Raw genomic sequence first — 26461 nt, forward strand, 5'->3', positions numbered from 1 at the left:
GCGGCGTACGATCGCGGAACTTTCACGCTGTTGCGCGCGGCCGCCGGCGGAAAAAGCCCGAACGAGCACTGGCGGCCGCCTGCCTCCTCCTTGCCCTCAACGAACGCGCCTCAACGAAACCGCGGTACGAGCGCACATTTCCGAACGCACCGCGTTCTTTCTCTCATTCTCCGGTCGAACAATGTTACCGGTGATCCGCGGTGCTTGTGCCGGATCTCTTGTGGCGTGCGCGACTCCTCGCTGCTGCCGCTGTCGCCGCCGCTACCGTCACCGTCACCGTCACCGTCACCGTCGCCGCCGCCGCCGCCGCCGTCGCTGCCGCCGATGACGAGAACGACGATAACGACGACGCGTCTCCGGCGCGACGAACTGACTCTTCGCGATCGCGCACGGCGCGGGATAATCCTGGCCCCGCGGACGGGCGCGTTCGTTCGCAAGATGACAGAGGGATTTTGCAGGCACCCGTGTCTCGTGTGTGCGCGATGCAGCACGGGAGTGCTGCTGCTGGTGGGGAGGGAAGCGATGAAAGAGAGCGGGGAGGAAGCGAGGAGAAAGAGCGCGAGGAGACGGTAGAAGGGCTACGAGGGGCTAAGAGCGAGCGAGCGAGTGAGAGAAATAGAGAAGGGAGAGAGCGAGGAAGAAAGAGAAGACATTGACCGAACGAGAAGCCGCGCGACAAGGCCTCCTTCGTCGTGCCAGGCCAGCTGGAAGGAGCGAACCGCGATCCGATTGCTCTTTCTCTCTCTCTCTCTCTCCCTCTTTCTTTTTTCACGACGGGAGCGTTGTGCCGCTCTCTCCGTCCGTCACGCGGCCGTGGAGTGTCGCGCTCCTCTTCTCGCTCCTTCCCTCCCTCCCGTCCGCCTCTCGCCATACCCCCTCCCTCGTGCCACGGGTGGGTACCAAAGAAAAGAAGGGAAAAAGCCACTAGAGACCTCGCGGTTGGTGCAAAAAACCACCGCCGCTGCCGTCGCCGCGGCCGCTGCCGGCGCGCTGCCACCACCACCACCATCATCACCACCACCATTGTCGCCCAGCAAAAACCGCACACTCCACCTGCGCACGTGTGCCAACTGCGAGTCGAAACCCCCTAGGACTCGGCGTTCGTCGCGGTCGAGAGAATCGCGTGTTCCTCCTTGGGTCTTTGGCGACGCGAATTAATTGAATAAAACCTCCGCCGGTTCGCGCAGAACGCTCGCGAAGCAAGAAGCAAGCGCGCGCACACCTTGCCTGTAGGTCAAAATTCTCGCGATTACGCGTCGTCGTCGAAGCGAAAACGAACTCGCGAGACAGTATATATTTTTCCCCCGTCTCTTCGCGCTTTCCCTCTTTGCGCGCTCTCCTTTTTTCCTTTCGAAGCAAAGATGCGCCAGGACGTGATTGATGAGAGCTATCACGGTTGGCAAGCCGCTCGTTCATTCATACGGCTGCACTGTGAATCAGCTGACGCGCATTATTCTTAGAGATAGTCGCACATTGTGCCCGAACGACGCGACGTTTTGTCAGATTGAGATTAACAGGCTGCCGCGTGTATTATGCACACCGCGAGACGAGACGTCACTCCGGACTCGGAAGCGGCTCGCGCGAGACATCAGGAATGCCGATTTTCCCCTCCTCCGAGCGCACACGAGCGCTATTTTTATAACGTAACATCCGTGACTCGCGTTTTTCTAATAAACGAGCAATCTTACCTCCATAAATCGTGCACCTTCGTACAGCGCGAATTAATTTACCTTCTTTTTTTTTTTACGATAGCGATTAACGCTTCTCCCTTGCGGAGATCGTTATTGGACGATTACCGCCCGGTTTCGAGACGCTTGTATCTATAGAACGAAACACTCGACGATTATCGCTTGTAAATATATTACGGATACATTATATCAGATCGGTAGGCAGCGTAAAAGTCGTGTGATTCATTCCATGTATGTGTGCGCGCGCGCGCGCGCGTAATAAAAGCCTGCTCGCAAAAATTCGAGCGAGCACTCTGATTGACGTTAATATCGCGTTGGACAGGAACGTACGCTATCATCATGTATATCCACAATGATTAAATCCTTTCTCCCGTTTGGAGCCACGAGTACGCCGCTCGCGCGCGAGACTGTATGGGTTTAATTCCGCAAACCTCCCTATGGCTTTTACTCGCGGAGGTATGTCACAACGCGCGCCTTTTGCAAGAAATATGCGCACGATAATTCATCACGGCTGCACATAATCGAGACACGCTCCGGCACAGTGCGGTGCGACGTCCAGCGGTGGAGACGCGTCGCGACGCTAATCGCACGCGGCGTGCATCGCGCATCTCTTCGCAAGAATTCGTATGTAGCTCTCTCCCTCTGTCTCTCGGTTTCTCTCCGCGAAAATCCGAACGAACGATCTTCGAACGGAGGGACGGGAGAAACGGGAGAGGAAAAACGGACGTTGGAAGCGATGATTATACGAGTAGCGCGGTTCGAGCCGACGAATTACATGACTCGTTGATTCTGTAACGAGCTGTTGCCCGTCGTCCTGTCCTCAAGACTATCCCATTACGGGAACGACACAAGAACTTAATTACGATTAATCGCCTCTGCAGAGATGAAAGAAAAAAAAAGACTAACGCGATGTAATTATGTGTTTAGGTGCGCGTGAAAAAATTCCTCGAACTTTGTCATTTGCTCTTTTTTTTTTTTTTTGCAAGTCACGACTCATGCCGCTCGAGGCAACGCGATGTGATAACACGCGTTCTTGTGCGTTACGCGGACGTTACGGCGTAACAAAGTTTCTTCACGTCGCGATACGCAACGTTGCATATTATTATTCATATAATTTTTCTCCTCCCCCTATACCCCCTTCCTTTTCGTTCGACTGTGCGCGATTTGCGTACAAATGATACACGAGTCTTATGAGACTATAAAACGCACGCTATTGTCCATAAAATTTGCGAACATGGACAAAAAAGGGGATAGATTTTATCAATGAAAATGTATTCTTTTCATATTTACTTCGGCTTTTGTTGCAAAAAAAACGTAATAAAAAAAATCAACAGCGCTGCGCCGAGTATTGAGATGTAAAAGCCATTAGTATTCATGAATAAAAAAGTACTAGAGTTGAAGAGTCGGACGCAACGATCAGCAAGCCCACTTTTTCCAACAAACGACTTGTTTACCGTTTGGCATTCAATGAATAGTGAAATCTATCGATTGTCTCAAAAGCCACGCGTGCGTAAAATTAATGCGTACACACATATGTGTCGAAACATGTAAAACACGCGAATCTATACGTGTACCGGTGTTTTTTCTACGATAATTGACACGTTATTAATGCAATAAAAATGTGCCAAATAACGAAAACAACAAAAAAGTATCTTTTTTCATTTAAATTTATTTACGTTGTTTTGAAATTTGTTGCAAAAATGTCACAAATAATTATGCTTTTAAACTTTTATTTTCCGAGTTTCCTACTGTTAACAATTTTATAAAATTCAATGTATTCTTGAGTTACACAAATACATTAAATTTTATGTATCTATTATTGAAAAAACATGCGCATAAAATTTAGTGCATTTTATGATAACATTCAATTTTTTATGCAATGTACTTGCTTGTTTGCTCCCGTTATATTAAATTGCATTAAACTTTGCTGCGTATTTTTAGCAATGTAGATGTATCAATTTTCTTATTTTCATAGATTCACGTACGTCAATCTTTTCTTCTTATAAACATTGCATTGTGAAAAAAGAACTTGGTGATAGCTACCAAATGTTGAGTGAAATAATTAAACATTTGGTTAATACAACAAAAAATAATTTTACTTTTCTAAATATTTAGTAAGTAGCAAATTTACAAAATATTTAGAAAATTAAAATTATTTTTGGTTATATTAACCAAATATTTAATTAGCATTATGTCATTTAATATTTGATAGCTATTACCAAACTTTTTTTCAGTGTACGTTTTGGCCAATTTCCAAATTATATTCAAATTTATTTGTAATTAAAAGTAATTTTGACTAATCGTCTGTAACAAAAATTAAATTGTGAAACTTTGCAAAATTTATTACAATGCACTATTTATGACAATTAATTTAAATTAAATTTTAATTAAATATGCTTCTAGACTTTCATTTTCCAACTATCTTATACTTAAAATTTCATATAATTCAATGCATTGTTGAGTCACACAAGTACATTTAATTTAATGTATCTATTACTGAAAAGAGTGTGCATGAAATTTAATTTTGACAACATTAAATGCACGCGAGTCATTGAAAGGTCCCACAAGAGGACAAGAAAAATTTATACCTAATTGTGGCTCCTGCTCGTTATTGAATACCATAAATAAATGTTTGAAAGGGCCAAAGACGAGCTTAACTGAGGTTGTCAAATTACAAGAAAAATCTAAAAAGAGAAAGAAAAAAACAAAAGATCTTTGAAAATCAATCGATCAATTAAATCATCTGCCTCTCAATCTGTCCGCGGGAGAAATCTGCGTTCGTCGCGGCGTGCGCACGAGGAACGAGATAGAAACTTATTTCACGGCGAGCAAAGTTCCTTGGCTCAGCGGTGCGAATCGCGCGGAGGGAAGGTCGTTCTCGGACGCGCGGACGTTCCACCGTGGGCCGTGCATGCCTGCGTGCCGTGTAAGCGTGAGTGCGTGAGTGCGTGAGTGCGTGAGTGAGTGCGTGAGTGCATCCGTGCGTGCATGCGTGCGTGCATTCAGGACCGGCCGGCTACCAAAGTCGTCCGTCCGCACGCCGCGGCGTTGCCGCGTTTCCCCGTGCGTTTCGTTATGTTGACACGACCGAGCTTGCTCTAATCAACCGCCCGCCGCTCCGCACGGCGAGCGACGTTAATATGCTCTCGCCTGTGCGTACACACAGGTACGAAACGCTGTTAATGCACTCGCGAGGGACGAGGGAGAAACAGGGCGAGCAACCGGGTCCCGCGGATCTTGTCGAGCGCGCGAAGGGGGAGGGTGATCGTATCGTTAATTCACCGTAAATCTGCGCACAGAAATGACGCTTTCTTGTAAATGCACGTCTCTCTCTCTCTCTCTCTCTCTCTCTCGACATCGTTACGCTTTTCGAATGTTACGCTGCTCCGCTCTAATTTGTCACTAAAACGATGCAAAATCGATTTCCCGAAAGAAAGTCGGTTCGATGCAACGAACGGCAGACGCGCGACACTTTTACAACGCGGAGTTACAAGAGGTTGTTCACTTATTGCCGCATCAAACGGGACGTTAACACTGTTCAGGTTTATCGCGGAGACTTTTTAATCCGGTCTGAAGTCGCGCGCGATGTTTACGGACGAAATAATCACGCATAAATTATACTCAGTGCAAAACGCGGTGCCAGCACAAATTAAATTTATAATATCTATGCTCATGTTCAAATTTATATTTATTTTCATCGCGATAAAGAAGTAGGAGTTACGTGGATTTTTAGAGCGACACTTTGCTCGCACAAAGGCTTTTTTTTCGGCAATCACGGCTTTTTACGGTCTCACCTACTTGCCTTTCCAATTAAGCGTTAATGGAATCACTTTGCCGTTAATAATCGAGGCGATACCGTGTAAACTCTACGTGCGCGCTTTGACGGATTAAAGCGCGGATTGGGTCATATACGAAAGGATACGAGTATTCATTTTTACTTCCTATTACCTGTATAAACACCGGGGTTCGATTCCACTGACGCCTGCAGGGTGAAACACCCTGTGCAGCGCTGTATTTTTATAGCCGTCATAAATCGTCCGCGAGAATGACAAGGAAGATATTGCCCCGTGCACAGATTTACATTGACCAATATATATAAAATAAAACTGTCGCAGAACTGCTAAAATAAAGCTTTCACCCATACATTTGCGCACTCAAAGAAATGGTCTTGCAAGTACAGCCATAATTTTTTGTCTGCGAAAAATCAACTAAGGTAGGTAAATATTTAGCAACATTTTTACATTGCCCAATATAAAATAAAATTGTTGCAGAATCGATAAAATAAAATTTTTACCGTATATTTACATGCTAAAAAAAAAAAAAGGGATCTAGTAAGCCACAATTTTTTGGCTGCAAAAAATTAACTAAGGTAGATAAATGATTAGCAAATGTTGTGACATCGCATGTGTTTGGTAGCAATCTAAATAGTAGAGACAGAATTTATCTGAATTGTTTGTGAAATTTAGAATGAAAATGTTCTGTGGCGCCTACAGAGAAAAGTTTCTTCGAGTTAAAAAAAAAATTTTTGTTTGAATCAAAAAAATTTGTGCATTGCTATATGAAAGAAATATATTTTCAAAATCAGAACTAAATTATTTTTTACATTTCTGTCAGTGCTATCTTTGAATTAAAATATTATTTGTTTAAATTAAACAAATAATTTATTTACTTTAAAAAAGGTTAATAATGTCATTTCTTGAAATCAAATAAATTTTTATTTTCGTCAAAAATATTTTCACGTCAACTTGAAAATATCAAGTTAAAGAAATGATTTCAATCTGAACACAACTTTTCTCTGGGTATGTTTTTGTTATTAAGACCAATTATACTTGTTATAAAATTGGACTGTATAATGAGATTTAAATTTTCTAGAAGAATTGCTAAAATATTCCTACTATAAATTCCCTATATGTGACAAACAAAATTTTAGCAGACAGTAGACACAAAAAATCTTTGTGTCGCAATAAATTTTTTGATAAGTTTTTTTAAAACATTTTTTTGAGTGTACGGAACATGGTCGTCCAGATAATTATGCTAATAAAAGAATTTCGTAACAGCTAGCAAATGTTGAATGAAATAATTAAATATTTGCATAATATAACAAAAAAATTTTTACTTTCAGTAAATATATAACCAAATTTAGTAATATTTCCCAAATAAATAAAATTATTATTGGCTATATCAAGCAAATATTTAATTGGCATTATTTCGCTCAATATTTGTCAGCTATTACTCAACTCTTTTTTTCAGTGTATATCGTTTTATCGTATTTTCACCGTGCACGTGAAGTCACTGAATTACGCCTCGTTCGTGCTGACAGAAACTATCGGACTCGCACGCTTCAACGAGAGAGATTTTCACGGAAGAGTGGCGAGAACGAGATAAATCACTCGATAAGCGCGGCACATAACGAGCGTTAAATTTGACAACGTTCCCCTTTTTGCCCGCGTGCCACGTTCAACTCGCGTGTGCAACGTTTACGTGTAAAAGATTCCACGCAACATACGTTCACTTTTCCCGACGAGTGGCTGACATAACGGAGCCCGCGCGCGAGGACATATGGTCTGACGAAGATTTCGGCGGTTTGCCAGTGGGGAATTGACTCGGTGAACGCGCGCGTTTGGCGTTCGTCCAAAGTTATACGAAGGTAAACACGTATCATCCCCCGAACGCATTGTTTGCGCTCGCGGAGTTACGGTGCTCGCCGTATTTCCACGCGCGTTTATTTCGCGCGCGCCGCATCCGTAATTTGTTCGTTAGCGACGTCATCGCGGTGGTTACGACGCGCTGGCAAAATAAAAGTCCTCGGATGTACCTCGATTTACACGAGAAAGCGTCACTGACGTCAAGGCGCAGCGCCTCGTGCCATGTCCTTGGCAGCCACCTCATCTATCTATTTATTTTTTTCTCATAATTTATCTGCGCTAATAGCGACAATTCACACATATGCATATGTCCAGAGTTAAGATTAATTTCTTTAACGAAAATTTAGTTGGATACCACTCTTTTATCTTTCAATATTTGCACAGAAAAAAAGACAGTTTTGCTGAAATATCTAAAAATTTAGCTAGAGACAATTTGAAAATAATTTTGTTAATTGGATACTCAAACTAGGTTGCTAGAATTTCTGCATGAAGCTTCAAATAAACTAACTGCCTGTACATACATGACGAATTTCATGCAGTCAAACATCTTCAATTAATTTAACTCCCGTAAACACGTAACTTTTTTGACGCGTCTTTTAATTTTCTTTATAAGTAATAATAAACTGAGACATGTTTTGTAACATAAAATAATAGTTTTCAAACATTAGAGATTTAAGAAAAATCAACATGTTCAAAAATATTTTGTTACGCAATACATTTAATTAGTAAATTCCTAGCTTGCGTTTGATCCCCACGCGAAGAGAAAAAATTCTTAAATTTTCATAAACATTTATTCGAATATTGTAATAAAATATTTACTTCGGTACATAAACATTTACTCTATAAGAAAAATTGATATTTAAATTATATTAGTGGTTTTTGTATTAAATAAATATCCTATATTTACATTTAGTAAATATTTCATTAGTACTATTCGAACAAATATTTTTAAACTTAGTCATTTTTTTCTCAGTGCTTACGAATTAATATCTATGCGTTTTAACATACACTGAGAAAAAGTTATAAAATTGACTAAATTTTTCAACTTGATTAAATTTCTTCAATCCAAGTATTCATGTATTTAACTCAAATATATAAAATACAACCAAATGTTTAATTACTCAAATTAAAAGATTTGATTCCTTCTATTTACCTACAAAAATATATTTTTCTTGCTTTAAAGATATTTTTTGATTGGAGTAATCAAACATTTGGTTGAGCATGACTACATAAACCAAATTAAATTTAGTTAATAGATTTATCAGATTTGCATTACGATAACAAAATTTATTTTTTGTAATCATTAATAGTTCTAAATTAATTTAAAAATACCTCGCTACACGGCACGCACGAATTTATATTGTCCCACAAAGTAGACGTGTATTTCAAGCATGTATCCCAAAGCCGCCCAACAGAGGGGACACGATGTTACGCGAGACGTTTATCCGACACGAAGGCGCACGCTCGCCTACGCGAGATAATAAACGGAAGACGGTCGGATTGTTTGGTTTAAACGGCAGAACACGGCAGCGTGTTGAGAAATATTGTCAAAATACACTGTCGATTCCGATTGCGACAACGCAACTCTCTCTTCGTCGCTGCGGACGGAAAAAGTTCTTATCGCGAATGTCGATACCTTTTCGCGTTTAAAACGATGTAAGAGGAGTGAGAGGAATGCGATGCACGGGCAGTGCAACAAGCTTTCTGTCACTTACGATCGAGAAAGTTGCATTATTACTCAGCTCGTCAACGCGTGTTCGCCTAAAGTAGTGGTTAACCTTGGCAAGCCAACGTCGCACACGTATCAATGAAATTATCAGAACGTCGGTTTTATCGTCTTCTTTCCATTCGTATAAATTTAAATAAGAATTTGTGCAAGGAGCAAAAAGAAACAGCTGATAACGAATATTTTCTAAGTATATCATCGACACGCATTATCGAGACTAACGAGTTCAAAACTTTTAAATCATTCTCATGGCGAGTGTGTGGAAAGATACATAATAGAAAATAATCGTAGGATTATTCAGCAGCGATAACACAAAGTGTATGAGACGCTTCTATTGTACTCTCTTCTGCGAGTGCGAACACCCGTGAACACATTTTTTCTTAAGGAGTCTAGCCTGGTGGAGGCATTAGTGAAGCATTAGATTTTCCATCCCGCTGAGAATTAAGCGTCAGGTATTCCGAGTGCGTAGGCCACTCGCTTACGCCACTGGCCCCGCTCGAATCGCTCGGCAATAAAGCATTTATCCCGACGCGGACGAAAAAAAAAGGAGAGAAGAGAGACGGACAAAGGGAAAGGAAGGGCCGAGAGGAGAGTGGGAGAGGGGAAAAAAGGAAAAGAAATAGCGGACCGACAAACCGGTGGCGGTAAAAAGATTTAGCGCGGCGTAAACGCGGCGATAAAGTCCCGGGCGCGATCGTTTCCGCGCGAAAATCTTTCGCCGATTTGCGCGGCCGCGAGCCGGTAATTCTAGCCCCGTTATTACGGCGCGTTGAACGCGCAGAATTCCGCGTCGAAACGACGACGACGACGAAGTTGGAAAAATGAGCACCGCGCACGTCATTATCTTCGCATGCGCCGCGCCGCGGCGACGTGTGCCTAATGTTTATCGCGGATATCGCTGCCGCCGCTGCTCGATCGCTTCCGCGTGCGAATGATCGCCGCCACTCTTCCGGGAAAAATTCGCGCCGATCCTTCTGGTTTCCCTCTGCATGCAGAGAGTAAGAACTTTTAATAAAAGGAAAAAAAAAACGTCGTTGATTATTTAGATAAGCGAAACGTCAGCTATCGATCACGTAACATGGCAATGAATAGTAATAAAGCCATTATTAGCTTCCCTGCCGAATACATTAAAAGTCTGCCGAAATCGAAACGGCGCGGCGCGGCGTTGGAATATACTTTGGCGTCCTAGTAACACTGATGATACTCAATTAAATTTTTTTTCAGTGCAACTATTCATGTATTTGACTTAAATACGTAAAATACTTAAACTTCAATTTAGGCGTTTATATATCTAACTTAACTACGTATTTAATTTAAATACGTAAATGCTTGAACTTTTTTTGCTCGGTGTACGCAATCAAAATAATTATGATAACAGTGATGTGGCATCTTAAGTGCTGAGAGAGAAGAACGAAGGAATCTTAAACAGGCTTAATCTTTTCACCGTCTTATACATTTGTATATTTCTCTAGTTATCTAACGAATGATTAGATTATATTTTTTTAAATCGATATTTATAATTATAAATAATTATTATTCAATTTTTGATTGAAAGAAAAAAATGAATGAATCTGTAATTACGCTTTCAATCAAAGATCGAAAATTATTTACGATTATAGATATCAATCTTAGTTCATTTATTGTTCTCATTACAACTGTATAATACATTTGAAGCGCTATTTGTCCTCAAATTTCTAGTTGCTGATGTGACTTTTTTCTCCGGGCGTAATCTTCTCTCTATATTTTTTTCTTTGAATTTTTTTTCGGATAACAGAAAGCTTTCGTATCAGGGAGAGATGCCCTGCGAGCAGCTTTACTGATTAAAAAAAAAACTTTTAAAAACTTACTTATCTCTAAATTTTATCTCTCTTTTAAAAAATGTAAATGGACAATCGTGTCGTCATCCATGCCACGACACGTATATATAAAATATTTATTCATACGGTCTCGGTACCGTTCTAACGGAACGAAAGATATCGATTTATCTTCGAAGGCTATTTCTATAAACGTAAAAAGAATACGTTATATCTCTCTAGAAAACTATCGTATCTGATGTACCCGAGGCTGTTCAAAATCCGAGAAGCAACATAGCACAGTCATTTCTCGTCGTGTGAATTTCTTCCTTTTTTTTTCTTCTCGCGAAAGCAGCCGCAACGACCGCGACGCAAAGAAAGATGCGAAAAGGTAAAGTAGACGTGGACTTTCTTCCGCATCTTAGGGAATTACCAAGAGAAGTGGGTCACTTTTCATGCAGGTGCAAGCGACTTTCTTTGTCGCCGGACATCGATACGGTGTCCCCCATATCGATCTCTACCAGCGCGCGCGGTTATAAACCCCATTTCTTTCAGCCCTCTCAAAACACACGTATCGCGTGAAGAAAAAGTCGTGGACGCACAATTTTTGCATAATGCATCTACAACGGTATATTAGGGGTACACGCGAGATATACATGTATGTTTTCGTCAAAACGAATAGAAATGTGCTTATTTACGGAACGCGTTTATTCGCCGCACGTATCTCGATATCATATCGTTGATAATTAATCGCTGGTAATTATCCAACGGATCCCGTGTATTTGCTATCGCCGTTGAATCTCATTTATTTACCAGTATTAATAAGAGCTTTTGTATAATTAACTAAAAGCGATAAATGTAATGTAGTTTTTATTAATAACCCGGGGATTTAAAGGGTGTAGGAGTGAGCGCGATCCGATCGAGCGCACTTTGATTTATTATTAAAATATGCTACCTCGTTACGCATTCATCGTTGTATCGCGTAATTCGGGATAATAGAATTATTCGCCGATGATAGTCAATTACATTGTGTTGCCTTTGAGTAGCTCGAATAATTTTTATAAATCGCTCGCCGTAAAATAACTCAAAGCGCATGCTTAATTATAAGATAATTAGGTTGCCACGCGTCATCCAATTGTTATCGCTCGCGCGGCAATTAGCGGGCTGTCGGTCGGTCGAGTATATTATTTTTTAACGAACTGTGAATAACGTAGCGATGCACTCACGAATTATTTCACGAAGCAATCGAGAGAACGAAGTAAAAAAAGAAAAAAAAAACCGTAAAAGTAGAGGAGCAGTGCTTCGATTTCGTTGCTCAATATCGCGAAAAAATAATATCGTTTCATGCAACTTCAATGTTATTCCGACCGGTGCTAAAATTGTGCATATACTTCGAATTATTACAACCGTCTGGTGATCATTTTTGCGTGCGTCGGAATGAAAATTGAATCGCGACGAGCGACATGTGTATCGAAAATACGACAGACGTGGAAAACGACGGATAGAAAACGAGCGTCTCTCGTAGATATTTCATCGCGGAGAGATAAAACACGGCGTTTACATGGTTAAAAAATTTTGCGACAATAAAAAAAAGGAGGACGTAGCTTAAAAGATTTCAATCTACCTATTTGTTTTGCGGGGAATCGTTTTCCTCTAAAACGATTACGCAAAAGTGAGACATTTGAAAGGTTAAATTCAATCTTCGAATGTTACACATATCGAAAAATCTGTCCTCTCGTGCCAACCGTCGAGTTTAACAAAGTGATGATGAAGAAGCCAGCAAAATACAGCGCAACCGTAAAGCGGCAATTAAATGCAAAAAATACGATAACGAGCGCAAAATTTTATGAACAATTTTATTGTAATACCTTGTGAAAAATTTAACTTTAGATACAGATTAGAGAATAATTTATGTCGGACTATCAAAATAATTATGTAAGACGTACAAGCGTGATGATACTGTTGCGAAAAGACCTGGCATTCCAACAATCAGCTTGAACGTCCAATAAAAATTATTTAACGGCTCAGCATTAAATTATTTGCAGATCTGTATTTCAGCAAAGTCGTCCTTTTCCGTGCAGTTTGAAACGCGTTCCGCCGCAGAGCAAGCCGAATTTTCCTCGGAATTTTCAAATCAAATTTTCGCAATCGAGGAAAACGTCCTACACGTTTTTCCCCCGCAGAGATTCCAAGATTCCCGGCCGTGTAGAGCCATTCCCCTTTGGCTTTCATTCAACCCCCTTGCGCTCGAGGCTCCCGGGAGGTTTTCACGGGGCCGTCGCGTCGGTGCGCATATACATGCATATGCGACGCGGATGCGCGTATTTCATCCGGGTGATCTCTGTTGACGGATCATGTGGCAGAATTCGACCGTCCTCGCTTCCCGACCGATAGCACGCGTGTCGCGCGATGCAACGGCACTCTGATTTATTGAGTGGCGCGCGCGGGCGCTGCTGACCTCACTCCCTCGGCACGGCTAACGACACCGCGGAGCGCGAGCACTCGGTGATCCGCCGAACGCCGACGATTTCGTCCGACGCAAAATTACGTTTCTCGGCCGACGAACTCGAAAACCCTCTTCTCTCCCTCTCTCTCTCTCTCTCTCTCTCTCTTGCTTTCTTTCTCTCTCGCTCGCTCGCGACGGGAACTCGACTTGTTCGGTACGATACGAAAGTTTCGAGACATTCGGTCCGTTGCCAAGGAAGCCGCGGGACATCGTTCCCCGAAACGAGTAATTCGAAACCCCGTGGCAAGCGCATCGGGGGTCTTATCGCCGGGTCTTATCAGCGCGCGCGCACACCCTCGGAAGGTCCCGAGTGTTTATTTTGTATCGGCGTACTCGCGTACGATGATAGTTTATTATACTTCGCGTCGGTACGGTATACGCACTGATTGTCCAATTTGCAATTTAAATTCGCGACTTTTTTCCACGTATATACGTGACCGCCTCCTGGACTTAAAGCTTCGTACAATTTCTTCCTTTCGTTGAACTGTAATAAAAATATTGCACTGAGGTAACTGGGTTTCTTTCCTTACGTTTAACTTTTTCTCGCGAATCAAGACGCCCGCCGTCTCTCCGGTAGAGATAAGAAAAATGACCTTACTACCACGTTCTCTCCAGCTGGTTATGATGTAACGGACCTGTCGATACACGTGTGCGTAATATATTAATTTGTTTCGTTGCTCGAAATCTTACGGCCTTCAAGAAATAAACTCGTATAATTACGTGTCAATTAAACCGCAATCCCCCCCTAGTGCGTCCATGAATAATATCTATCTACCGTCCGCATTACCGCAAATATCAATAACATTAACGAAGTTACCGTTAATTTGATATTTCATGTGTCGCTGCGATAATAATGCAGGCTCCCTCGTTAAATTATTAATTAAGACACCTGCGCACCACGTTCTGTTAATCCTTGAACTCGCAATCTCTCTCTCTCTCTTTTGAGTGAGAGAGAGAGAGAGAGAGAGAGAGAGAGAGAGAGAGCGCATTCGGCGTCGTTCGAAATAAATAACGTATTTAACGACGTCGGTGGTTTCTTGTATAACGCGGCCTCATTTGTCAGGCAACGTGACACTGACCTCATCCCGAATTCACGAGCGTACGTCGACGATTATCGATCGGCCGGCGCCTTTCGGCTTTTTAACAGAAAAAACCGCCTTCGGAACCGCCGTCAACGTCCCGACGATCAACGAGCCTCGATATTTCGGTCGACGCGAACGGCCAACGCTCCTCGAGGAGAGCGCGGCCTGATATAATGCAGTTTGCGGACATCTTAATAGACTATAACGACAAATCCGTTCTTCCGTGCTCTATTCATGGAGCGTATGCCATTTATCGTGGCTCTCGCGAACGCGGATGGGCGAAACGCACCGATTTCAGCCCGGGAGGCCATAATCGTAAATAACGATACCATTCTCGGTTAATATTTTCAAGTCGTTACCAGTTTGTCCGCTATACGCGGAAATGTGGCGGGCATTGCGGCGAAAACGATAGACAATAATGACTCTGGATGAAAAAATATGTGCAGAGCGCGAAACAGATTCTTTTGTACGTGCAGTTTCGTTCCCGAAAAAAAACGCGGCGTTAAAAATTCAATCCAATTTAGCGGACCTCGCCGGTGACCACTGTTTTTTTTTTTTTTCAACGCTGCGCGCAATATTGTGATTCTCGTATCCGAGATTTTGTTAAAATAAATAAATTGTCTCGAATAGCTGTTAAATCGCTGCAAACCGCGCGAAATCACGCATTATGTACAAGTGGAAAGAACGAAAAAAAAAAAAAGAAGATAACTGTACCGTAAGCACGTGCTAATTCGAAATCTATCGGGGAGGAAAAAAGGTACACAGTTGAACGACCATCGACAGAAATTCTGCATTATCCAGCTGATAGTGGCCAACGTGTCTCGTGAATCTGTCGAGGTAATAACTATATGAACACGTCGTGATTTAATTACGTAAAAAAAGTGTATCGGAGAACGTTTTGTAATCACGTTAAGCGTTAAATTGCAGCATTATTAATCGCGGACATTTAATATGCTGCTGTACGCAAGATACGTTGAAAATTTGCGAGTCGCGCGTTTCCACACGTTAAACTCGCATGATCCCCCGAAGCGTTATTACAGCATAATTACGGATGCACATACATTTCACGGCGATGTTAACGCGCGACGGTATTTTTCTGAAAAACGGAACGATCTCGTTCACAGAGAGGGAGGAGGAAGAGGAGCAGCGGCGGCGGCGGCGGCGGCGACGACGGAGGAAGCAAATAAACGGAAAGAAATGACGGCGAAAGACACTCGCTGTTGTGAGAGAATCGGCACCTGGCGGCGAGGTCGGAGTTTGCATTCCGGCAGGATCGGAGATACCAAAAGGATCTCTTCCCCTCCTATCGCCGTCGTCGTCTCTTCCTTCATCTCCACGCGCCGACGGCAATTGCAAAAGGACACGGTGGAGCGAAATGGCGCCTTTGACATCGAACGCGCCAAATGCAATCCGAACGACACTCTCACTCTCACTCTCTCTCTCTCTCTCGCGAAACATTTCGCAAATCGGAGTCGAACGTTTAGCGCGGCGGTGATGGTGGTGGCGCGGCGGCGGGCAGACGAGAGAATGAAATTCGCTCGCAAGGCCGTCCACCGTTCTGCGGCTCGCTTTACCCGCGCAAGTATTCCCAAATAAGAAAACCAAGGTCGGCGGGGAACGTCATTTTTAACAGGATCGAATTCTATCGCCGCCTTACAGATGGAGAAAAAGAGCTGCGGAAAGAGAGCAAGAGAGAAAGAGAGAGAGAGAGAGAGAGAGAGAGAGAGAGAGAGAGAGAGAGAGAGAGAAAGCCTATCATAGTATAGGACAGACCTTTCGAAGCATTCTATTTGCCGCGTTCTCGCGATAACGGAGGCTCAATAACCAGAGAAGTGATGTCGATAACTCACGGACGGCGGATGTACTGTCTCGTTACATTTACGCTCGGTGACCATTTCTATTTAATTTGCAACAGATTACAGCGCACAAGAAGAGAGAGAGAGAGAGAGAGAGAGAGAGAGAACACCGTTTCTCTCTCTTTTTCTCGCGGTACTTTTAATTAAGAAAATAAAAACACGGATCGCCGTGCGTGGCCGGGAGCGGATTTTCCGCTTTGAACATCCAGCGGCTTTGAGCAGCTTGATTCATGCCGGACTATCTATTCAGGATTGATCGACAGGCCCGTTTAGACGGTCCTCGTGCTACTCTGCCCCGTCATTCACACGCGCGATAACAATAACGTCGCGTTTAGCGCTTCAACGGAGTTAAAAAAGTACCGATTGTTTTTCAATGCCGCAAGAACGACCGTACAATGTTCTAAAAATATTCTGCTAGAACAAATATGTATCGAGAAGTGCGTTTTCATTGACATGCGTAAGGTGATCCATTACTGGAGGAAAGTAGACGCACCAAAAGAAAAAAAAATGTAATTGTAACACTGAGAAAAATAACACTATTAATGTGACTAGATTTTTCAACTTAATTGAATTTGTTCAGTTCAAGTATTCATGTATTTAAGTTAAATATATATATGTAGTAAATTAAAATTCAAATTTTTATGTATTTAAGTAAAGTACATAAATACTTTTACTGAAAAAAGTTAATCGAGTTGAAAAATTGAGACAGGTCAACGAGTTTTTTCCTCTCTGTATAATTTAACTATAATTTATAGTTATTTTTTATGCTAAATACAAATTCACAGTTTGAACTATGCAAAATATAAATATTAATCATTATTACCGGAAAAATAGTGGCGAATATGAAAAAATAGTTAATCTATTACAACTGTGTGATTAAACTTATTATATAAAAATGTCATTCGTACCTTGATATTTTATTATATTAATATTTGAAATTTTCATAATCTATAATAAATTTTTTTATAATTGGTAAAATTATAAACACAAAATCATTATTACTAATGTTGTAGTCGTAATAACTATAAAAATGGAGCTCCTAACCATGCAATTATAGTCAACACATTGTCTCAATACGTGGTATATTCCTATTGAAATTTAAAATCAATTCTCGTTCGTAAAAATATTTACGTTCGAAAAGCAAATAAAAATGCGAAGAGCTTTTTCGCAAATTACAAAGAAACACGAAAAGACTATTAAAGTTCCTCCTTTTCTATTCCCGTAAATAATGAATAATTGAAAAATGTAAACATAGCAATTAGTGGGACGTTAATACAAAGAGTACTTCGGTAAATATGTCAATGCAATCGACACGCTTATAAAGTCTTAATAACTTATTATCATATTCAATGCAAAAATAAATCTGAAGATTATTTTTTTACACGAAAAAAAAAAAGATGTATCGATTATTTTAATGTCGACTCGATGCACGCGCGTGCTACGATCTTTGTACCGCCAAAAAACGGGCCGGCCATAACGAAAAGTTGCGCGTTGCCTCGTCACTTTTGTCCTTCAATCGTGACACGAGTGCGATGACGATACAAAGTAAAAGAAGTCACGAGGCGATAAATTTACAAGGCGCACTCACACACCGAAGTTGGTTGCATAAACAAGCGCAGCAAGCGTAATGATTATGATAATGAGCGGTTACCTACGGTGATACGTATTTTGCGGCCGTCTCGTAAAACGATTGCTAGCGACGAGATAAATGCCGTTTTTTTCTTTTCTTCTTTTTTTTTGCGAAATAAAAACAAGCGCGAGAAGTAGCTAGGTTGGCAGCTCCTACATTACCATGAAACTGAAGTCAAGTCTACCTCGGATATTGATGAACGAGTGATCTCGCTATTCCTTCATCAGGCTGAAGACGGGAGGGGACGGAAGGCGGGGAGGAGGGACAGGAGTGAACAAACTGCACTGCAATGACGTTTACATAATGGTGTCACATAATTACTCGATTCTACACGTGCGGAATGAACAATTGTAATAAAGTAGTATCTAAAAATCTAAGCTAGATACACATCTGAAAAGAATTTTCCGTTAGACCATGAAAATAATTATGCAGAATGCTAAAGCTGGTTGCTAGAATGCTAAAATTTTTTGCAGCATCGCTCTCATCATGCCCGAGCGTCCTGCATAATTATTTTTGATGGTCCAACAAAATTACTTTCACGCATCTGTATTTAGTTAAATTTTAGATATTTCAGTGTGTGCAATAAAAATCTCAATTGTGCTGCACTAAGAAAAAAAATTGTTAAAAAAAAAATTAAAATATTTAGTCTGTTCAACTAAATTGAGTTGGTTCAATTCATTCTCGATTAACATATTTAAATAGTTCACATAAACTGTCTTTTTTGTGCAATTAAATAATTGCTGAATCAACCCAATATTTAGTTGATCACATTGAACTAAATATTTTCAATTTTTTTTCACAGTGTACCTAAATACCTATTTTTTTATATCGCGCTGAAAACACGTTCAAGTTTAAATCTGAAGAAAACTTATGTAAGAAAGTAATCGATCTCGGACGAAAACGTCGTCGTCTTTAATTTATTACGCATTCGAACAATTTGATTTAACGAACGTCGAATGTCTGGCTCTATCTTCTCGTTGGTGCTTAAAATTCGCCCGCGACGACGAGGCCGGCATCGAAAAGTGAGTTTTTAGAAGAGACGAATCCTCGCATCGAGTAATCTCGCGAATTTCAAATTCGTGTTATTTGAGGATCGGCGGATACGTGCTATTTAGAACCCGACACGCGCGCTATATAAATGCAGGTTATATTTTTATCGCCATGACGATATGTGATGGCGGGATAGACGTAAACCATCGGGATCGAGCGGGTGAATGGTTGCAACAGGCGAGCCACCTGCAGATTCAAGCCGGCTGCATGGATGCCCATCGTTATAAACACGAGGCAGCCTTGATAGATAAACTACAGATATTCCGTCGATACGCGAACCCTCGAGTGCCGTGCGATTAAATAAGGAAAGAGATCGATGAGAGATCAACATTGCGCCATGTGTCGTAGAACACTAAAATCGAACGAGACCAAAATGATTACTTTAGAAATACCGTAGAAACGCCTTTAATAAGGTAAAGTAAACATCCGTAATTATGATAGCCTCGCGACAGTTATCTCCATCACGATTATCGGTTTGTAAAGCAAATCGTCATCGTTTCAGATCTAGTCGATATCGAGGGAAATTAAGTTATATTCTACTCCGGGAGGTGACATAAAAATAGAATAAGCAAGGAATACGTAATTACGAAATTTATATCATAATCAGTTTTTCACGAAAGAAAAACTGATTATGATATAAATTTCGTAATTAAACTTTTCTAAAATGCAATTATTTAATTTAAATAAGTCTTAATTATGTTACACGATAATATCCCGCAGCGACGTTACGCTAAAAATACGTACAGGTTTATTGAATTTGAAGAAAATCTCTCTTGGACGGACTGGCATTTATTCGTGTCGACGAAATCGTAATAATATAGAGAGCGTAATACAAATTTTGACGTTCCCCTCTCGGTATACATGGCGCCAAAAATTGAATTTAACGAAATTGCACACTGCAGTGTTTGAATTTGCTGACAAGGAGAATGACGATGTCGCGATTAACGAGAGAGAGAGAGAGAGAGAGAGAGAGAGAGAGAGAGAGAGAGAGATCGTGCGAATAATAAAACGTAACGATTAACTTCCCGACCGCGATAAATCACGATAAAGGCGCGTCCGCGCGCGTAATTACGCGACGTGTCTTCGAGTTAATTTGCGGATTTAATGTGCGACGCGACACGCCAAGTTTTTACCGCGTTCCCGACGAAAAGAAATAATAATCTCGCGCGGGACAAGCGCGCGGACGACAACGCATAAATCATCACGATGCAGGGTTTAGGACGTGCGATTAACAAAATAACTTCAGCTTCGGACGGGGCTGCTCGATAAACGCTGCGAAAGCAGAAAGCGTCGAGGCGTCAAGTCGTCTTTACGATCGATGCGCAAATTAAAAACAAAAAAAAAAAAAAAATTTACGGCGAGATAAACTTCATACAAGGCCAATGTGAATTCATCGGATATTTGTTTGTTTCCCTCGATGATAACGACGAGGTATCGGATAACTGTTTTTTTTTTAATTATTTTTAATCTCAGAGCTTCGTTATTATTGCTAATGATACTTCTGCGTGAAGAAAAAGATTGTTTCTTTTTTCCCTCAGGAAAAGATAAATTACATTTACTTAGAGTAAAATGAGTGTCATTATATCGCTCCTCATCTTTAATTGCGCGTAATGATACTCTTGGTAAACAAAAAAAGTCACTAGATTAATGTCGATTGCATTAACAAGAGTTGAGATTTAATATCCTGCCATCGTGAGGTCGGCGATAATATGCGTGGTGTGTATTGAAGAGCGTTAAACAAAAAAAAAGAAAAAAAAAGAAAAACATTGGCGCTAATCACTCGATTAACCGATCAAAACAAAGGCAAAACAGTAACTCGGACGGACGTAATTCGACGCCGACGAATTTGGAGCAGGAGGAGGACGAACGTCTCGCGGGTTGGTCGGAGGCTAGGCTAAGTGCACACTCGAGAGTTTGTTATCGAGGATCACTCTCGGAGAGAATGAAACTCTCAATTGGGCGCTCATTAAGTGTCGCTCTCAATGTACGCCGGAAATTTTACTGTCGAGGATTGCTCTCGCGAGGGAATAAAACTCTCGAGTGCCACTTTCGGCGACGTGTATGCACCGACGAGCTTCACTCTATCGAGAATCGTTCTCGTCGCGGCGCGGGACGTGCAGTTTTGAAACAAACCTACAAAGACACACACACACCTACTTGTATTTTTTTTACTTCCGTGCCGTTTAATTTTACGGGGCTTTTACTTTGGCTCTCCGGAAAATGTCTCGGGTGCTTCAAAGTAGGATCGTTCCCTCCCGACTATATCCGGGAAATCGTTACGAGATTTCGAAATTATCGCGGCACGTCGAAAGCGTTACACTGTTCGCTTATAAATAAAAAGAAAAAAAAAAGGCAGCGAGGTGTAATGCGCGTCGAAGCGTCCATGTCGGTGATACCTGCAAGGTCGCAATTCGTTACGATGCAAATTTATGTCAATAGGGGGAAAAATAAGCACTCGCCTCGCGAGCGATTTACGATATCTCTTATCGACGAGCCCTCACGACTGACTTATCTATCTTCGGAACGTCCGGCGCATATTCGCGCTATCTCCGATTCGAATCAGCTCAGAACGCTCTATCCTTCTTGCTATCTCGACCAAGATAAACTCTCGTTAATGTTTCAATCGTATTTACATTTACGATTAACGTAACCTTCCGATTACATTAATTGTAATATATTGCATAATTACATTATATAAAACGTAATTTTTTTTTAAACCTTACGTACAATAATTTATATTGAGAGAGCTAACGTAGAGATCAATATCATGATTCGTGTTTAATTCATTTTAAATTGACTTCTATATTTAAATGAGAAATCCTACAAATTATCTACTCTCGGTTCATATTCTTTCCTCGACGTTTACGCGCCAGTTACGGAATAAAATAAATTTTTCCAGGCGTCTAAATTAAAAAAAAAAATAATAATAATAATTCACTATTACATTTTGTATTAAAACCAGTCTGTGTCTCTCTCGTTCTCTTTCGCGAAGAGAAATTCGCGATCTCACGCATACGCGGCCAGCGGATCCTTATCTCTCGCTGCTCGTTCGCGCGAGGAGAGCCTGCGTCGTGGATACCGTTACACACCGCGAAGAAATGGTCGGTACACGCATTACGACGCGACGCGACGCGACGCGACGCGATGCGAACCGCGAGGCAGGAGCACGCTCGCGTTGCTCGCGTTGCTCGCGCGCGAGGAGCGACGGCGATCGTTGCGCTATCAGTCGCCGATATCGCCGAGGCGCGCGTTCCAAAGGCCAGTTGCACGGGCGTGACGTCGGTTCAACTCTAACCGCGATTAAACCGCGGCAACTGGCCGAGCTGGGGACCCTGCCGAAGCACCGAAGAGTATTTCCAGTACAATTTGCCGACCGAAGTATCCGGTTGTTAGGAAAATAATGGCCGATATCGATCTGTTTGATTTGGGCCACTTATTCCGATATAAATACATGTTTTCCCCTTTTTTTTTCCCCTGCTTAACACTCGCGAGTTTACGACCTGCTCCGATTACCTGCGCCAGCGACTCTCCCCTTCGCGCTCTCCCAATTACAGAAACTATTCTGCATGCGACACCAATTGCGCACACGCTTTCCGTAATTAAAGTACGCGCCATCGAAATTTTACTAATTAACAGCGAGGCTGCCGAGATTTATCCGATCCAGGCGACAATTTGCGCTAACGCTTTCGTGTCACGAGCACGTGAAACGCTGATTTGAGAACCGCTGACCTGCGCTGTCAACGTTTCTCACGAGAACTTAATTTGTGTTATCTCAATTAATTACGAGTAATAATCGATCATTATTTCCCAATTAATCTATATTGCGTATAAAACCCAAATGCAGCCATTCGGCAAACTTATACGAGCTAATTGAATAAATTTATCGAACGTTGAATTTCCTTTAACAAAATTTCTGATATCTGAAAAATTGTGAGACAAATCTTGTTTTCTTGTGCACAGAAAAAAATTAGTATCAAATCAACAACAATTCATTGTTTCATATGTAAGCAAAAATATAAAATCTTTCTGAAAAAATTTATAATATTAATCAGATATAATGTGTTAACATGAAAAAATTTTGTTTACATAATAATAAATTTTAATAAATATTTTAATAAATATATGATTGAATATAGTTGCAAAAAAATATTTGCTAAATGTAAACAAATATTTATTTAATACAAGGATCACTAATTTAATGTAACTATAATTTTTTTATTGGATAACTATTTATGTACGTAAATTTTATTATAACTGTTCAAACAAATATTTATTATTAAAATTTAGTTCTTCTCTTAGTGTAAAATTATCAAATTCTTTCAAGAAGATTCGATACCCTTGCTTATATAAGAAACAATAAATTGTTGATTTGATACTAATTTTTTTCTGTATATATATTCTACATTAAAGTGAATTATTTTTCTCTGTAACAGAGTTGTAATACCAGAAAGGAACAAGAAGCTATTGAGATCATTTTTAAGATTACTCAAAACTTGCTTATCTTCTCTAAAAAAAAAAGTATTGTATTACAATTTTTTGGCAACTCTCGATGTAAGTACGATCTTATCAAAACCTTCTGCACAATCATAAATAACGTGTATAAAGCCACAGATTAAGACGAAACAGCGTGACGACCTCTTTTTTACCGAGAAAGACGTCACTTCTTTTCAAGAGTGTTGACCAAACAAGACGATACACTGTAATCGCACAGCATGACGTATCGGAGACAATAAAAATTCTGTCTTTATCCATATTGTCTAAGTATCTACGTGACAACCTACAGTAAGAAACATCTAAGCTTCCCTTTTTTTTATCTTTCTCTTTTTCTGTCTCTCTCGCTCAGTTGCACGAAAAAATAAAATTCTAGCACGATTTTTTTCAATTCAACAAGCGTTTCGAAGCATTTCGTAAATAACTTTGAAATATAGTCTGAAGTAATTCTACATTGCGCTACAAATGTTTGCGCGAACGTACACAGTAAGTCTGGAATGATTAATGATAGGCTAGATAAACCCGAAGTAGCACCGTTTTTTAACGGTCGTATAACTCGAACAGTTTATTACTTTGAGAAGTTGAAAGTTAGAAAAATCTCTGATTCAAATAGAGAATCGCGAGACGAGGACAATAGACTGCAAAAAGAACTAATGCTGCAGTACATCGAACAATGTAGTTCCTTATGTTACTCTTCACGTTCGAATTGTTGTTTGACTTTACGCATTACGTATCGAACATTACGAATTGGGTAAAGATCCGACTGGTTAGTTCTTTGATTACTAGAAACGAAGTTCAAACTTCCAACCTCCTTTTGAATGGTTTCCATAAGAATGACTGTATTTCTACTCCAATCCGATTTACGAGGTGAAAAGAGCCTTTGTGGAAAACAGTCGGGAGATAAACAAAAGCAGAATTAGGAGGAGAGAGAGAGAGAGAGAGAGAGAGAGAAATTTATAGGTTATCTCCAGGTGACTTTTAGGTTATGGCGAATACACGTTCGGCGGGCAAGGAACAGATCAGCTCGCAGCTTCCCCCAACTATGCTCCGATTATCAAGCACCTCCTGCTCCGACGGCGCGCGGATCTCGGTTTCGGACCAGAGATGAAGGAGAATAAAGAAAAAAATTTCGGACATCCGGTCCGTCGCTCACCTCGAGTTCCTCGTACGTGCGGAAGGCGAGGATGGCAAATCCGTCGATAATGTCCTCCTCGAAAGGTGGCTCCTTCTGGTTGGTGGCCGCGAGGGAAGACTTCTTGCGAGGCCTCGGGGGTCGTGGTGGCCTGGGCGGTCGCGAGTGGCCGTCCCGCGGGTGACCGGTCTTGGCGCCGAGTCCGAGGCCGCCGCCGCCGCCGCCACCGCCGCCGCCGCCGCAGACCGCCGCCGCCGCCGACACCGCCGACGCCGCCGCCACCACCGCCTCCACCACTGCCGACGACGACGACGCCGCCGCCGCCGCCGCCGCCGCCACCGCCACCGCCACCACCACCGCCACCTCCGGCGGGGTCCTCGTCCTCGCCGCTGTGGCTATCTTCCTCGTCGTTCGGCGGCCGTTGCCGCGACTGTTGCGACTGTTGCTGCTGCTGTTGCTGTTGCTTCGCGGTGGCCAGGCTCTCCCTCTGCGCCAGCATGCGCTGCGCCCGCTCCCGTCGCCGATTCTTCTGGCTACGTTGCTTCGCCTCGATCTCCATCTTCGCGTGATCTCCACGGCACTTGACGCGACTCCACGGGCACTACCACTTGGCTGGAAGGTCCGTACGATCGTCGTCGCCGGATCACTCGCGGCGCGGCTCCGGCGCGCGGTCAACGCGATGCAACGCGGACGGCGCGGAGGAAGGTAGCGTTGTCGGGGACGACAAAGGGAGCGCACGAGCAGACGACAGCAGCGATGGTCGTGCTGGCAGCGTTGTCGTGCATTCTACGGTCGTCTCGACCGATGGAAAGAGAGAGAGAGAGAGCGCGAGAGAAAGAAAAGCGAGGCAGGGAGCGGTGAGAGAGGGGCGGGGGGGAAGAGGAAGAAAGGAAGACGACGTGGACGACGAGGCGCAGGGCACTGCGCGCGGGGAGAGAGAGCGAGAGAGGAGGAGAAGATGGTAGGTAGGTTGGGACACAGAGGGGAGGAGAGAAGGGACAAGGCAGAGAGAGGAGAGAGCGCACTCACGAGACGTTGCCGTCGGCACGCACCGTCGCACGCACACTGTGTGTACACGCGTACACACGGCTGTTGGCTCCCCGATATGTATATATATATATATATATATATATATATATATCCTCTTCTTCGTGCTTATGCACTCTCGTCGCGAAGAACGAGTCCTCTCTCGGCTCCGAGTCCTCTCGTTGTCGCAACGGATATCGCGGCGACGATTTAACCACACGACACACGGCACACGGCGCGCGGATGTCACATCGATCGCGGGAGCGCGGAGTGGTCGAGGAAGAGGAGAGAGAAAGAGAGAGAGAGAGAAAGAGAGAGTCCACACACGATTAGTGCGTGTGGCAAGGAGGCACACGCGAGAACACGCACGCAGGTTGGACAGACGGGACAAACGAGAGAGAGAAACACACACACACACACATACACACACACAGAGATACACACCGAGGAGGGACAGGGAACGCGCGCGAGCCAAGCGAGCGAGAGCGAGAGAGAAAATGACGGAGCGACGGCGCGTATATACCTCGAGATGGAGCACACGTATACACTGGTTGTAGTACACCGGAGACGAGACGCACTCTCTGACTCGTCGCCGCACTGTTATCGTCCGACGGCCGTCCCACACACAGACACACAGACACACGGAATCACGACGCGGCGATTCACGCACTACGGGCTGATAGCCCTTGCTAAACACCACTGCGAATCACAGACACGCACGAAGCACAAGCAGGAACTCGGCAGCGTATCGCAGCGTAATTGTTCCGTTTCGATCTGCCGTTTCGGCAACCTTCTCGTCCTCGTTGTAGTCGCCGCCGTCGTCGTCGTCGTCGTCC

General features: G+C 42.5%; 1 protein-coding gene across 1 annotated transcript in view; it reads right to left on the reverse strand.

Annotated features, from left to right (window-relative positions):
• Window positions 1-25192, reverse strand: part of LOC105199960 (atrophin-1) — a 33068-nt gene extending 7876 nt beyond the window's left edge. Inside the window, exons 1-2 of the mRNA XM_039451457.1 lie at window positions 24951-25192; window positions 24621-24841 (exon numbers count right to left, since the gene is read on the reverse strand). Of these exons, the coding sequence (XP_039307391.1) occupies window positions 24621-24841; window positions 24951-25158 (429 nt within the window). The 5' untranslated portion in view covers window positions 25159-25192. The remainder of the gene's footprint in view (window positions 1-24620; window positions 24842-24950) is intronic.
• Window positions 25193-26461: the final 1269 nt, after the last annotated feature.

This window comes from Solenopsis invicta, chromosome 7 (genome assembly GCF_016802725.1).
Source record: "Solenopsis invicta isolate M01_SB chromosome 7, UNIL_Sinv_3.0, whole genome shotgun sequence".
In the NCBI taxonomy this organism is placed as follows: domain Eukaryota; kingdom Metazoa; phylum Arthropoda; class Insecta; order Hymenoptera; family Formicidae; genus Solenopsis; species Solenopsis invicta.